The sequence below is a fragment of the Colius striatus genome, chromosome 11 (genome assembly GCF_028858725.1).
Source record: "Colius striatus isolate bColStr4 chromosome 11, bColStr4.1.hap1, whole genome shotgun sequence".
Classification (NCBI taxonomy): domain Eukaryota; kingdom Metazoa; phylum Chordata; class Aves; order Coliiformes; family Coliidae; genus Colius; species Colius striatus.
In genome coordinates, this window is record NC_084769.1 from 25,680,122 (window position 1) to 25,695,216 (window position 15,095).

Consider the following 15,095-nt stretch of genomic DNA (forward strand, 5'->3'; position numbering starts at 1 on the left):
GGGAGCCCGGGAGCGCGTCTCTTCGCCACCAGCCCCCAATCCCTCTCCGCTTGGTCTCACACCCCCGCCCGCTGCCGTGGGGCGGGTGCTGCTGTTTTCAGGGCCGGCACGCCGATACAGAGCAGGCCGAGCAGCCCGCCCCGACCGTGCTCGGCAGACAGGCCGGCTACAGGCGCTGCGGAGCCCAGTCCGAGGGCTGGGCGTGGAGCTGCTGGGAGACTCCGCCCGCCGCGGGAGCAGCCGCGGCCCTGACTGGGCGCGGGGAGGTGAGAGAGGCGCGGCCGGCGTGGCGGGGGAGGAGGCGGCGGCGGAGGACATGTTGTCTCCCCGGCGCAAAGGCCGCAGTGGTCTTTCCCCGCCAGCCTCCGAGAAAAGCCAGCGGTCCCCGGTGGCTCGCGAGTCTGGCGGCGCCGCTATGGAGGAGGGCAGTGGCTGCCGCCTCTCGGCCGAGTGCCTGGATGAGCCGCCCAACAGCCGCATCTTCGTGGTGCTGGGCAAGGACACGGGGGAGGCAGTGATCCGGGAGCGCTTCGCCCCCTTCGGAGACATCCAGAACATCTGGCTCCTGCGGGACAAGCGCACCAACGAGTCACGGGGCATCGCCTTCATCAAGTTCGCTCGCAGCTCGCAGGCCTGCCGGGCGATGGAGGAAATGCACGGCCGCAGCCTGGTCCCAGACACCAAACCCATCAAGGTACCGGCGCCGCGCCGCCCGCTTCCTGCCGAGGAGTGGGGCTGGTGGCGACAGAGCGAGAGGAGCCCGGCGCGCGGCACCCCCCTCCCTTCCCGGCATGGCGGGCGCGAAGGGCGATGAGCCGCGGCCGCCGCGCCGAGAGCTCGCCGCTCGAAGGTGTGCGAAGGGGCAAGGGGAAGCCCCTAGGTAGGGAGGGAGCGGCGGGGCCGAGGCTCGCCGGGAGAACCCGCAGCGAGCGGGCCGGCTTGCCGGGCGGGGGCAGGAGCTGCTGCAGAGAGCGTCAGACACGCGGCCTGTTTTCGCAGCTGCTGATGCTCTCACCCTCGTGGGTCAAACCCGGGGCGGTTTCGGCTGTGGGGCTTACAGGCTTAGCGATGCTTTTCGGGAGGAGCCGCAGTGGGTGCCACCCTGGCCTGAACATCCCACCTGTGCCTTAAGCTGCAGCAGGCCTGGGGAACATGCAGTACCTGGACATTAGAGACTGGTTTTTGGTTTGTTTTAACCTTGAGGGAGTCTCAGTGAAAGATACAAAACTGGTATATTTCAAGTTTTCTAAGCAAAATCGATGTGAATAGAGGTCTCTAAGCATATATTGGTGTTGTAGCTTGTGTACAGTTTTTCAACACAATTCTGTGGGGTTTTTTTAAATCTATGGAACTGTCAGGTTTCGTCCACTTCTTTTCATGTTCCTCAAGTGCTAAGAAGATAGGAGTGACTTTGAACAGTGAAAGAAGATTCCGCATGTTTCGTTTGAAAATGCAGTTGAGTCAGTAAAATCTTTTCTGAGGAACTTACCATTAGCAACCAAAAGATCAGAGTTGTATTGCTTAATCTTAGAAAAAAAATTAGAACTTTGTGAAATTAGTTGCTACTTCTGCATAAGAGACTTACTTTGATGGTTGTTTTTATTTTTCTTATTTGATTGATTTGGATTTACTTGTTTGGGTGTTTTTTATTGTGGATTTTTTAAATTGTCTTCTGAGGTACAATTATTTCAAAGATTTTAAAAAGGATTTTAACAGTTGTGGGCAATTACAGTCCTTCTTAGAGCACTAGCCCTGTTGACTTCAGCTCAACAGAGCAGTGAGCAATTACAAGGTTTTAATAAGCTATTAGGCTGTTTTGTTTGCCTGCTTGCTTATTTTTTGTTGCTGCTGCTATACAAGGCCTATTGCAGTAATGCCACCTGTGACACTGGCAATATTACTGAATCAGACTTTGATATTCTTCATTATCTCCAATGAGAACTTGTACTGGTCTCTGTCCTATTTGAGAAACCATTTTGAAGATCTTTTGTCACAGGTGCATCCGTGATCAGAGATGTTATTTTTTCCGTGTTAAGAAAACTAGGTTATGTTAAAGATAAATGCAAATAAAATAGTTTAAGAAGTCTTAATAAATTGATAATGTGGTTAAGACCCTTTCTCCGGTACTTAATGTCTATGTAATTATCTCATTAGGTGTTTATCGCACAGTCAAGAGCGTCTGGAAGCCACCGAGATGTTGAAGATGAGGAGCTTACACGAATCTTTGTTATGATACCAAAATCTTATACAGAGGAAGATCTGCGAGAGAAGTTTAAGGTATTGTTATTTCAAATTGCCTTTGTCTTAATTTATCAGAAGGGCTTAACACAGGGAACTTTAAGGCATTTTCAAATACTGTAAATTAATATACTTTTTAATTGTTCTAGATGTATGGAGACATTGAATATTGCAGCATTATTAAAAACAAGACTACTGGAGAAAGTAAAGGTTTGGGCTATGTGAGGTATTTAAAACCATCGCAAGCGGCCCGAGCAATTGAAGAGTGTGATCGAAGTAAGAATCTTACTGAGTTCTCTCAAGTTTTTCACAATAAGTGTTGTATCATCATTAATGTACCTTTACTTGTTAGGGTTGTTTTTCAGATAAATTATTTATCATATCTTGAAACCAAGTTCAAAAAGTAATATTCTTAACATTTGTTAAGAATAGTTACCTGATTACATTCTTGCAGGACCAAACTGTAAGTAAGATCAGTACAACAGATTTTCTTTCATGCATTATTGGCCTTCAATGTAGGCTTCATACATAGGAAAACACAACTTCAGTGTATTTCTGGCAATATGCATTTTTTAATCGTGTGTATTTGATAAAAAAAGAATTTATATTAAATATTTGTTAATCTGTAGGGATTCTTTTATCTTTTATGCTTACATTTATTTAAGATCAAATTAATCCTAATTGAAGTTTGGGAGTTTTTGTTTGTTTGGTGTTGTTTAATGCTAACCATTTACCACTTATGCTGTAGTACCAAAAATGTGTTAGTGAATTTGAGTGAGTAGGGTGGAAGGCCATCAATGTCATCAGGGGCTGTAACGTGTGACTTGTGAGAAGAGACAGAGGGAGTGGACCGTCCTTATCCGGAAGAAAGGCTATGGAGAAACCTAACAGCAGCCTTTCAGTCTAATCTCCTGTTGAAGTTTGCTTAATCACAAATATGAAGCAACTTGGTCTGTGGGTGTGGTTGGGTTGTTTTTGTTATTCTTGTGTGTTTCATTTTTTCTCCAGTAATATATGTGGTAGCTCTACATTGTATTTCTCATCAGTGGTGCTACAAAAAAATACATTTGTGACAATTCTCGCATAGGAATATGAGTCTTAGCAGTTAAATTTTATTTTGTTTTGAGGTTAAAATGAAATTAGTTGGATAGCCTGAGAGTAATACCTATTTCTTTTCATAAAAACAAAAGCTAGATCAGTGCAAAACATATCTAAACTGCTGTTATAGCACAGAAGTTCATGTCATTGCTTCAGTCACTCGCAGCAAGTAGACTTTGTTGTGCTGAACTTGTGACTAGGAGTCATTCCATGTGGAAGCTGTTAACTTTCACACAATTACAGCAAACTTGAGGAGTTATATAGTATTTTCTTAAAGCAAGCACTTACTGGGTTTACTGAATAATATGTTTCTAAATACGGTACCTGCAGAATGAAGATCTGGTCTATGTGTGGCTGTTTCTTTCAGGCTACAGGGCCATTTTGGCCGAACCTAAAAATAAGTCATCTGAGTCTTTTGAACATGATTATTATAGTAATAATACGAGGCAAGAACCAAGAGGAAATACACTTCTGTTTTGTAAGTCACAGCTTTTTATACTAAAAATGACTTGTAGTCTTGAGTATGGTCACAAAGTAAGAATGCAGCTTGCAAGAAGGGAAGTTAACAGAAGCTCAAATAGTAGATTGGATGTTAAGAGTTAGAAATGATCGAAACATTTAATTTCTGTATTTTTACAGCTCACTTAGCTCTAGTTGACTAATTATTTGTGACCTGCATTGATGAAATAAACATGTTGCCTTGAGTATAGAATTGAATTAGATTGCTTTAAAAAAAAAGATGAAAAATATGTAGTAAATAAAGGTATGCTAGTGTGATGACTCGAATTATTTATTTTTATGTTGATTCTTCAGGTGGACACCCAGAGTTTTGTGGGTTTGAAAAAAATGAGAGCAGAATTCAGGAGTCAGTCTCTAAACGTCTGTCAGTGGTGTCACGGCTTCCCTTTGTCCAGGAGCAGCTTTTTGCCCTCTTTGATCTAGTTCCGGGACTGGAATATTGTGATGTTCAGCGAGATCCTCATACCAATAGTGGTAAGTAAAAGTACAGAAAGACTTTTTTTTCTTTCTGTGAAGAGTATGCCTTTTAATTATACTTGGGATTTTGTGTTGCAAAATGCAGTACACTTACTGGAAAGAATTAATGTTTCATGTATCAATGGCAGCTGCTATCACTGATGCATAAGTGCCAAAATTCTGCATTTGTTTGAACCCTTGCTTACAGATGGCCTTAAATACCTTTATTTTCAGATAATAGAATCTCAAGAAGGACAGAATCAAAACCACGAGAAGTGTTTTTTTTGGTCCAATGAAATGAATAATTTTTGGCAGAGAAAATGGAGAAGTTTCAAAAGTTATTAGACATGTAGTTTAAATCTGTTCTCTAAACAGTTTTTTTTGAGTTTTCATCTTGAAATGAGGGTATGTGTGTCTGTGCTTAGAAGCTCACATCAGTAAGCTGAGTTAAATCATTCCAAAGCAAATCATGTTTTGTATTGGAAAGATTGTTTAGGTTTGCCTTGTTTTGCTGTTGCTGAGAAAATTGTGAAAGAGGTCTCTTCTCCAAGAAGCTTCAAGTGGAAATGATTCAGAGACTTAAATTCTACCTTTACAATACCTGTAGCTCACTGTTGATGAGAGAACTGCATTTTAAAAATGAAACTGTGTGTGTTTCTAATTCAGGGTTAGAGAAGGCACATTTTCACTCTACTACTAGCTTTTCACATCAGCATAAATATAGATGATCTGTCACTAGTTAATTCCACTGAAGTTTTCTTTACAAATGCTACTGATGTTGCTATTACTTAATGTGATACGTGGTAAAAAGACTTAAGAATTTTGTGTCATCAGTGTTTAATGAGCGGTTTAGTCATATTACTTTGTAAAAGCATAGTTTGTTGTTAGTGTTTACCCATATCATACTGAAACTGCATGCACTGTATTTGCAGGGTACGCTGTGATTCAGTACAGTACTGCTGCCTCAGCCATATATGCCAAGTATAAATTACATGGTTTTGAGTATCCTCCTGGAAATAGATTAACTGTCATTTTCCTGGAAGATGGGAGTGATAGCTCAGAGTAAGTACCCATATGCAGAGATAGAGTATTGTGTTCTGGAAAGTAAAGGAAATACTTTTAAATGTTTGTTAAAACTTCTTTTCTCTTACTGTATTTGAGATTACAGTAACTTAGCTCTTCCTTTAAAGTACTTTATTATCACTTCTGCTTGCAGCCTTATCAGAAAAATGGCAACACAGTTGGTAACAGCTCACGTGTCATCTGTGTTACGGAATAACAATGCAATTGTTCAGCAGTACAGAACACCTCCTGTAAGTTAATGCAATATAATGGATACTGTTAATATTCTTCTGGATTGTATGTCAGTAAAGACCTATACTGTTCACTTTCTTCTGTAACTGTTTCAGAAACTACATTTTTAAGATATACCTGTAGTTGATTTGTACATTTTTATTCACTGTAAGCGTGCCTGACTTTACTTGAATTTCTTACCTGATTTAATTAAATAAGTAAGCAAATTAATTGAGAGCTAGCAGAGCCTGTTTATGTCCTATGATGGGGACAAAAATTGTTAAAAGGGAAAAATTACTTTTTCTTCCCACATGAGTTAGTTTTTTTACTTCCTTTTTCCCCCCTACCCTTATTTCAGCAGACGTTTGGAGGAACTTGTGGCTCACAGTTAATTCAGCCGCAAACAGATGCCATACTTCCACCACTGAAAAAAAAAGTTCCACCTGATACTTCTGTGAAGGAAAGGCTTTTCATACTTTTTCATCCCCATCCTTTACCTGTAAATGTACTGGAGGATGTGTTCTGGTAAGACTCAGCTTACAAATGACTGTTGTCTAATATGAAAAATAACCATGACTTATTTAAAAATAAGTGTTGAAAATAAAGAAGATTGTCGTCTTGAAAACTCTTTCCATAAATGACAGTGCACAATGATCAGTAAGTAGTAAGTGACCAGTAGGTAACATTTACTTTTGAAAGAGGTGTGTAGCACAATTCACCTTGAGGCATAGACACAATGTTGTCAGTACAGCAGCTTTATTATTGATTAATGTAATCTGAAGTAAAATGTCTAATGTCTTAACATTTTTTTTTTACCCAAAAAGGTAGTACATCTGATTCTAGTAGCTGGATTTATTTGGCATGTACACGTTTCTGTAAGGAATTTAAGTATTTTGATAAATTCCCACAGTAACCTAGGAAAGTAAATGTAGGGAGGCTTTTTTCTGATACAACCTGAGACACTTTAATGTTTTGGATCTTATTGACACTATTTCATCTGTCTTTTCACATTAACTCCATAAGAGGAGCAAAGATTTAAGAGACAGTTTTTTCCCTATTTAAAACAAGTCTATAGTTCAGGTATTCTCCACATTATTTTTTTTTTTTAGTATACTGAAGAAAAAGACATTTCCTCTTTTCTGATAGCTGGCATTTGCAGTAAATCTTTGGAAAGCCAAAATATTTTCGAAGCACTAAGGAAAAGATGCAGTGTACACTTGTGTGGAATTTAAAACTGTACTTATTTGATATACTGGATTTTTAAAATCAGTTACTGGAGAAGAAAAAGACAATGTATCCTAGCCCTGACACTTATGTAATGGATATTTTAAAAACATTTTTTTTAGGCAACTGCCTAAGAGTCTCATGAGGACTTGGAAATATGGGATTCTCCTGAAAGCATTAGCTGTTCTGAGTCATTTCAGTGAGACCTTTTCAAAGATAAATCACAACTGAGCAAGTTCATTTAAGTGAGATGCAATTTTAACCTCTAAATTATCTGATGATTTGTGTGTATATTTGGTTGGTTTGAGGTTTTGGGGATTTTTTTTGTTTTTATGGAGTTTTTTGAATGCTACATAGTGTTTGGAGACTATGGTATTGATTAGCTTTACATATTCATTTAAGTAAGAGATAAATCACTGGTGCTTGTGGATGAATGGGAATATTCCATAGAAAACACTGCCTATGAACTTTTCGGTATGTTTCTATTCCTGTCTGGCATTATAGAGAAGAGTATATGAGAATTGGGAGTTTTCAAAGAGGACATCTCAGGAAAGTGTGGCATACCCATGAGAGTGTAGTTTTTGCAGCTACCAAATTCTGTAAACTTGGTGTTGCATAATTATTTTCCATGTTGCAGCAAAAAATGTAAATTATCTTTTTTTTTTTTATTCCCTCCAGTCGATTTGGACACTTGATAAAAGTTTACCTTGTGGCTGGAAAAAATGTGGCCTATGCAAAATTTGCAGACAGAGCAAGTGCCAGTGATGCTATAACTGCGTTGCATGGCAAGATTGTGAACGGTGTCAGGCTTAAAGTAAGATTGGCAGACTCACCTACAGAGGAGTCCAACAAACGACAGAGAACTTACTGATCAGGGTGAGTACCCAGTCTGAGTTGTTACTTAAAGTGGAGTTCATCTACTTGAAATAGCAATAGGCAAAGTATTTTGAAGTTAGATGGGATCATGTATGATAAACTTCATTTTTAGCTAATAACTTGAAAATTAATTTTTGTGTGTGCATACACGTGTGTGTGTGTATATATGGGTATGTGTACACTTTTATATGCACACATACACTTTATCTGGGTAAAAGTCTATTTTTGTATTTTTTTTGAACAAATATGAACCAATTGGTTAAAATTAATCTGGATATTCATATATATTAAATATGTTAATTTTATGTACATAAGAGTGTCAGTTAACATTGAAAAGACTATGCAAAAATAAACAATGGAACTGAGATCAGCTTGTGTTTGTGTCTTTCTTTCATTAAAAATACATGCCCTCACAATGGTGTTGGGTAAGGATGCAGAGTTCAGCCCTTCAAAGGGCAGAGGAAGGAAAGGGTATATAAAAAGGATGTTGGGGAGGTTACCAGGTGAAACCAAAGGTTTTGAGGTATTTGGGTCATCTGGATTCTCAGAAATCAACTATAACTGGAATGTGTGATAGGGAAGAAAATATTGCAGAATCTGTTGTGGAGGGACTGAGGTGTCTGTTTAAGATAATTAGTTGGAGAGTTTATTAGTTGATGCTTCTGGCCTGTGAAACTTGGCTGAGCTCCTGGAGAGGTTTTATAGAGTTCAGGGACTTTTTTAAAAACACTTGTGTGATTCAAATTATAGTAATTAAAAATATGATTTTTTTTTTTAACGTTAGACTGTTATTGATAGAGAAATATAGTTGGGGGAGGAAAGGCTAAGCCCTGTTTTCTACAGAATAACTTCCACATATTACTGTAGCTTCCAGATAATTTCAATAACTGTATTAGCTTTGTGGGGCCATACAGTTCTGCTTTAACTCATTCAGAAAACATCATATGAAATCCTGACTCTCTTTACATCAGTATTTTATTTCTAAGCTTCACTCTCCGTACCTTTGTTTGTGTAGATCCTCTTTGTTGTAAAGACCAATTAAGATTTTGCTCACAATGTTATTTTCCTCCTTTTTTCCCCAGACTTTCATGTTGTTATTTTTGAGAAGCAACAGTTGCTAAAGGTGGCCCTTAGTCTTTATACACAACTTGCTCTTATTTTTTAAAAAAGGGATTTTGAGTATTCTTTTTCTGCATTAAATATAGCTAAAAATAATTTGAAACATTTTAAAATCAGCAGCTCTGGTGAACGCAATTTTGAGTAACTTGTACCTATGCTTTTATCTTTGGACAAAGGTTTTGATTGTTTTTAATGTGACTTTAATTTCCAATAATAAAAGGCCAGCTTATTGGTTACTACAGGAAAAAAAAATGATGGGAAGTGTGATGAAATGCTAACTGTTACTAGAAAAGTGTAGATATAATCTGCATCCAAAATTAGAAAGATGTTTTATTCTTACTTTTTCTTTCTTTGTTTCTAAGAAGGGTAAATTGAGAGGACAGAGAGGTTCTGTTCTGATTGTCAGTCTAAACTTGACTCTTCTTTTTTTTAAATTCACATATGTGTGTGCACACATTTTTCCAGTGCGATTTTTGAGGAGATACCAGGTCTCTAGCTGACAAATGGTGCAGTTGGTCAACAAATGGGATTTTCAGAAGGCTAAAACTTACTTTGTATTTCAAATGATGTTTGATAATTCTAAATATATACCTATTATTGACTATTTAGAAACTTGAACTGCCTTACAAGGTGGAGATCAGATGTACACATTTGCTGTTGTGCCATTTTGCCTAGTTAGAAATTGGGGAAAATAAGGTCACAGTTGAAGAAACATCTTCTTACATATGCAAAGTTCCAGCTTTATAAATTTACTCCAGGAGCTCAGCCAAGTTTCACAGGCCATAAGCATCAACTAATAAACTCTTGTTACATCCTGTACATCAAGTTCCTGATTCTGAGGAAAAAAGGTTTTGCAGCAGTTCAGAGACTTATATTTTGCTTTCAGTTGAAGCTTTAAGTTGTGCAGGTAATGCACATAAACACGTGCATAGATAGAACTGTCTCTACCTCTGAAATACTGTGATTTTTTGTTTTAAGATGTGAGATGTGATTATTCTTGAATTTTAGCTGGAGGAAATAATCTTAGCTAAAACTTCTATGTATATACACTTAAGGAAGTCATTGCCTCTTTAAGAAAAACCTTTAAGTCTGTTGTATTGCCTTTTATCTCGAACCATGTGACTGGATTTCTGCAATAATCTTTTCTATATAAGATTGTGAATTAAATACAATCTATATGAAAAGAAAGCAAATGCAATTGCTTAATTAAATTTGAAATATTTATTTTGAAATATTTATTATTTCAACATAATTTTTATCTGACTTTTTTAATCCCAAATAGATTTTTTTACATAAACAATTTTTTAAAAATATAACTTACAAAAGTTGTTTCTTAAAAATGTTTTGTGGTAATGATATGCCACTGATAATGGTCATAGAATGGTAGGGATTGGAAGGGACCTTTAGAGATCATCCAGTCCAAGCCCCCTGCAGAAGCAGGTTCACCTGGATGAGGTCGCATAGGAACGTGTCCAGGCAGGTCTTGAAGACCTCCAAGGAAGGAGACTACACAACCCCTGTGGGCAGCCTGTGCCACTGCTCCCTCACCCTCGCAGTAAAATAGTTTTTTCTTATATTTAAATGGAACTTTTTATGTTCCAGCTTCATCGCGTTACCACTTGTCCTGTTGCTAGCTATTACAGAAAAAAGGGATGTCCCAACCTCCTGACATCCACCATTTACAATGTAAACTTTTGATCCTAAGGGCAGTCTTACAATAGCCTTTGTTTATCAGGAGAATTTGAGTGTGTGTATTAGTACTCTAATTCATCTAATGAACTTTACAGTCTTTGGCTCTCCCAGTCCTGAAAATTCAGTTGTGTATATAAGTAGTTAAAAGTAGCAGGAAAATCATGGAAATACTGACCAATAAGGTTCTGTTAACCACTTTTAAGTTCTAATGTAAGGTTTTTTGGTTGTTTTTGGTTTTTTTTTTTTTTTGAGGGGAGTGAGGTTCTGCCTTCTTACACTAAGTATTAATGGTTGAAATAATCTCTTTAAACTTTCTTGCTGGGAGTCAGTATAGGCTTGAGAATACAACTATGATTCCTACTTTAGCCAGGTGCTGAAAGCAGAAGCTGTCGTAGTGTTACTGATGTTGACCAGCTTGTGCTATATACTCAGGGTTTTGCACTGCTTTGAGTATATTTTTTGTACATTCTCACGGCAGTTGTCTGATGCTTGTTGTGTGAATTATGTCACTCAGAAGAGGAAGGAAAGAATTTTATATCTCTCAGAAGAATGTATTGTAGAATTCCAGTTAATCTCTTCATTGCAGCCTAACAGTTCTATTTAAATACCATCACCCCTGTCCCCACCCCAAAAAAAATCCCAACCCCAACAAACCCAAAGCCACTCCAAACATTTTTCACAAAGCTTTCAAGTGGTGCCCAGAAAGCAGAGCTTCTAACTAGCACTATGTTAGAACCAAACACAAATCTCTGCAGCTGAGTTCTGTGGCTCTCAGTAATCGTCACTGATTGAGTGGCTTTTCATTTGCACCAGAGATTTGTGGCATTTTTCCCCTTCTGAAAATGTTTCATGTTGGTTTTAAATAACTATTTAGTTACTAAGTTGAAAAACATTCTGTCATGAAATGTTTGTTTATTGTTGTATTTTATCTTTGTCCTGAAGAACCCTTGAGTCACTGATGCATTCATTTTTTAGTTAGAACTTCATTAAAATAGTGAAGTTTAACATGTATATTTGATTAATCTGTAAAAAACTTTTTTTTTTTAAAGTAATTGTGTTGTAGCTGAAATATACTCCAGAATTTAAAAAAGTTAACCATGTTTTGTATCAACAGTATACTGCAGAAAAATGTATGGGTTTCACACACTGCTCAGAAAACGAGGTACTTTAAGTCAAGAGAAACATATATAAAATCTTAATGTTATTCTTCTAAATAATAAAGACTTTACTTATATGCTGTTGTAACAATTATGTTTTTGTTACATGTATAATAAACTAAAAATAGGTACATTGCTTTTTGATACTATTTTTGTACTTGTGTTTTTTCTACAGAAACTAAATAATGACATGACCCTCAGCTATCTGACTGGCTGACTGACTGACTGAAAACGTGACTAGACATGGTTCCTGTGGACAGTGACAGCTTTTTTTTTTTTTTTTAATTTATTTAGCTGATATCCATATATATGGTACTTTCTGGTTTTGAAAATGCAGACATAATAGTTTTGAAAATTATCTAGGCATTAAAAATTGTGAATTGGTGGATGTTCTTGTAGTAGTCTGATCTTGTATAACAGAAACCTCTCTCTTGTGTTTAACTGAATTCCTCCTCTAAGATGGAAATTACAATGATGGAGGAAATAAAGGAGACAGCGTTTTGTGGTTTAACTGTTTAATTGATTATATTCAGATTATAACTGTTAGAATAAAAGACATTTTGATGATCTAAATTGCATTGAATACAAAAGTACAGCAGTAACTGCAAAGAAAATGAAGTAACTCTTAAAAAAACTGCTAGCAATCCTTGACAGTATTAAGCTAGATTTAAGAAAATAACTGTAATCATGACAATTTTTCAAGCACATTCTTAAATATTTTGTTGATTTTGGCCAAAAAGTTTGTATGCTGTTTAGTGAAAAGGACATTTGACTGTGGGTCAGACTTAGAGCTACTTACATTTATCTTCTCTTATCCTGGGATCTTTTGGTTATAACTGCTGGGAAAGTATGGAGTCTATGACTGTCTTTTTGTTTTGGAGGGTTGGAGATTCTTTTGGTCTTCAGGGTTGTTTTTTTTTCTTTTTTTAGTGTGTTTTTGTGGGTTTTTTTTAAGAAGCTTTCAATGCAAATATGCATATATTGTTTAAATAAGAATTTAAGAATTTAGCAGCTTCAGCAGGTTTTCAGCATTGATGAAGAGTAAATGAAGATTAAATGAAGTTTGAATAAGTATTTGCACAGATAATTTTCAAATGCTAAATACTTTTCTGTGTATTCCTAAACAGTACTTGTTAAATTGAAAATATCTTGGTTATTAAAGTAATTTATACAGAGAAAATTTATAAATTCTAGTTGTATGCACTCTAGAGCACAAGCATGCATCCTGCTTCCCAGAGTCTCGCATCCTGCTTCCCAGAGTCTCGCATCCTGGTCCCTTGATCATCAGTATGGAGAGAGACAGTGGAGCATCCTGGTAACTTGCTCTGGCTCTGAGCACCTTAAGGAAGATTTCCTTCCAGGAGCTCACAGGAAGATAGGGGTGAGAATGCATGTCTTACTCTCTTGAGTTACCAGGCATGGAATAGTGAAGTGGGTTTCAGAGTAGACATGGCCAATGTATGCAATTTTAATGTGACAGTTAATTACACTGATAAGGGGGATTTGGTCCTGGGGAGACAGAGTGAATGCTAGACCATAGTAATCTGGTTAGTGGAGTTTACTTAAGGACCAACAAGATTTGAGCTTTTATCCTGACTGATTTCATACACTTACCTGCTTTTCTCCATCCCCTCTCAGCAGTGTTAGTTTCATGTAGCTTTAGGTTCCCTTACTAGTTCAGATACTGCTGGTGTCGGGAGGGTTGAGCAAAAGTTCCATTTGTGCTGCACAGCTCCTCGCTCACCAGTCTTGGGTCCTGCTGGCCACTGTCCTTGAGCAGCCTTTGGCATTGATTTCTATGCAGTTCACTGAGCTCCAGGATCATCCTCCTCTTCCATGATCTTAACCTTCTGTTTCTCCAGCCCCTTGTTCTAAAATCTCTACTTCTAACCAGGAAAATTTCCTTGCAACCACCTTTTATGATGCTCCAAGACCTGTACCTTACCAATCTCAATACTGAGTGCAGAAGCACAGCATCGTATAAGTAGTGATTTTTGTGTTGTGTATCTTCATTAGTTTAAGCTGTGTTTTTTACCCAGGACAGCCTGTTTTTTTGTTTCTTTGTTTTTGAAAGAGAAGGAGGAATCAAGAAGGTATTTGAAAATAACTCCAATTTTAAGTAGCTGAAAGATGTAAGCAAAACTCTGTTTAATTTTCTCCATTGTTTTCCAACAGCAAAATATATGTACCCATTAAAGCAGTGCCCTTGGTTGGCATTTGGAGAGTCAGGGGAAAGAAGAAGGAGCAGAAAGATTGATACAATCTTTTCAATTGAAATATATGCCTACTTAAAATTTACAACTTTGCCATTCAGGGCTTCACAGTCAGCTAAGAATACTGATAGGGCACAAACCTAGACTAGCCAGCTAATAATGTCATGTGACTTTCCCTACTGTTGGATTAATGAGATTAGAATAATACATGTAGTGTACATAATGTTTCTTGTACAGAAAATATTTTGAAGCATTTAGTAAATGGGGCCCTAATACAAGATACAGCCATATTCAACTGTCTTGTCTTTATTGCCTGCTTTTTATAAAAAGAAGTATCCATAAAATTGGGGTTTTTGCATTAATGAGGGTATATGAAAATAAGTGTTGTCACTGCAGTTGCTTCCAAAGTTTAAATTTAAAGTGCCAGAAACTGTATTTTAAAAAAACCCACAAAGCAATATTGTTTCTTATGTTAAAGGAATGTTAGAATTCAAATGCTTAAACATGAGGACATTGCAGAATAAAGGTTGCCTAAGAAACCTCCTTTGCCTTCTCTCCATTCCCCTAGGACATGTTATGATGCAGTCCTTGATGACTCACCAGCAGCATTTTTCCCCAAGAGCAATTGTTTCATTCAGCACTAAGAAGGAGATTGAATCTGGGCTGCTCAGTTCAAGCAGGCTGTAAAATTCCTGCCTAATTTGTAGATGTCAGAAATTGCATAGTGAACAAAACAGGTTTATGATTGAGCCCAGAGAACTGGAATCCTACCTCTGACTCTTGCCCAGAGATTGTTTGTGAGTGTGTTTAGGTGATGTAAACATCCTCAGGAGTGTAAACACTTCAAAATGAAGTGACTGGTGTCTGAGCTTGGCCACCAAAGTTGGAAGAGAACAATCGTATTAGAATGATCCTTATAGCTGATTGAGGGAGCTTTCAATACACACAGAGGATTAAAAGATACCTTTTACAACTTGAAATAATGGTGCCATTTTCTAGTTGTTCTCAATTCTGTTTTTATTACTGTATGTTGGTGGGAATAGTGGGCCGCTACGCTCCCTTGAACAAGGAAGATCAGTGCTCTGTGGATAGTTGTGCTTCAGGCTACAGAGCTTTCTCGCCTGCTTGTTCAGTTGGGTCTTAAACTGAAGAGAATTTGGCTGATACTCAAAGGAAAGAAATCTCCCCATTTTCAGTATTGAGGCTTCAA

At 37.8% G+C, this 15,095-nt stretch overlaps 1 protein-coding gene across 3 annotated transcripts; it reads left to right on the forward strand.

The window, feature by feature from the left end:
* Positions 1 to 258: 258 nt before the first annotated feature.
* Positions 259 to 14,469, forward strand: RBM45 (RNA binding motif protein 45). Of its 3 annotated transcripts, none has more exons than XM_062005011.1 (10): positions 259 to 694; positions 2,155 to 2,277; positions 2,388 to 2,514; positions 3,704 to 3,814; positions 4,150 to 4,329; positions 5,244 to 5,373; positions 5,528 to 5,624; positions 5,963 to 6,129; positions 7,507 to 7,704; positions 11,848 to 14,469. In XM_062005011.1, exons 1-9 carry the CDS (start codon positions 317 to 319, stop codon positions 7,697 to 7,699), a joined length of 1,506 nt encoding a protein of 501 aa, XP_061860995.1. In that variant the 5' UTR covers positions 259 to 316; the 3' UTR covers positions 7,700 to 7,704; positions 11,848 to 14,469. The 3 variants fall into 3 exon arrangements, with proteins under 3 accessions (XP_061860995.1, XP_061860997.1, XP_061860996.1); XM_062005013.1 differs by having other exon boundaries at positions 5,966 to 6,129; XM_062005012.1 differs by lacking the exon at positions 11,848 to 14,469 and having other exon boundaries at positions 7,507 to 8,069.
* Positions 14,470 to 15,095: the final 626 nt, after the last annotated feature.

Bases quoted from the DNA above. Each gene is read 5' to 3' on its own strand.
- RBM45 (XM_062005011.1), top strand. From the start codon at position 317: ATGTTGTCTCCCCGGCGCAAAGGCCGCAGTGGTCTTTCCCCGCCAGCC. The intron at 695-2,154 runs GTACCGGCGCCG...TTATCTCATTAG, and splicing joins CAGACACCAAACCCATCAAG to GTGTTTATCGCACAGTCAAG. The intron at 2,278-2,387 runs GTATTGTTATTT...TAATTGTTCTAG, and splicing joins ATCTGCGAGAGAAGTTTAAG to ATGTATGGAGACATTGAATA.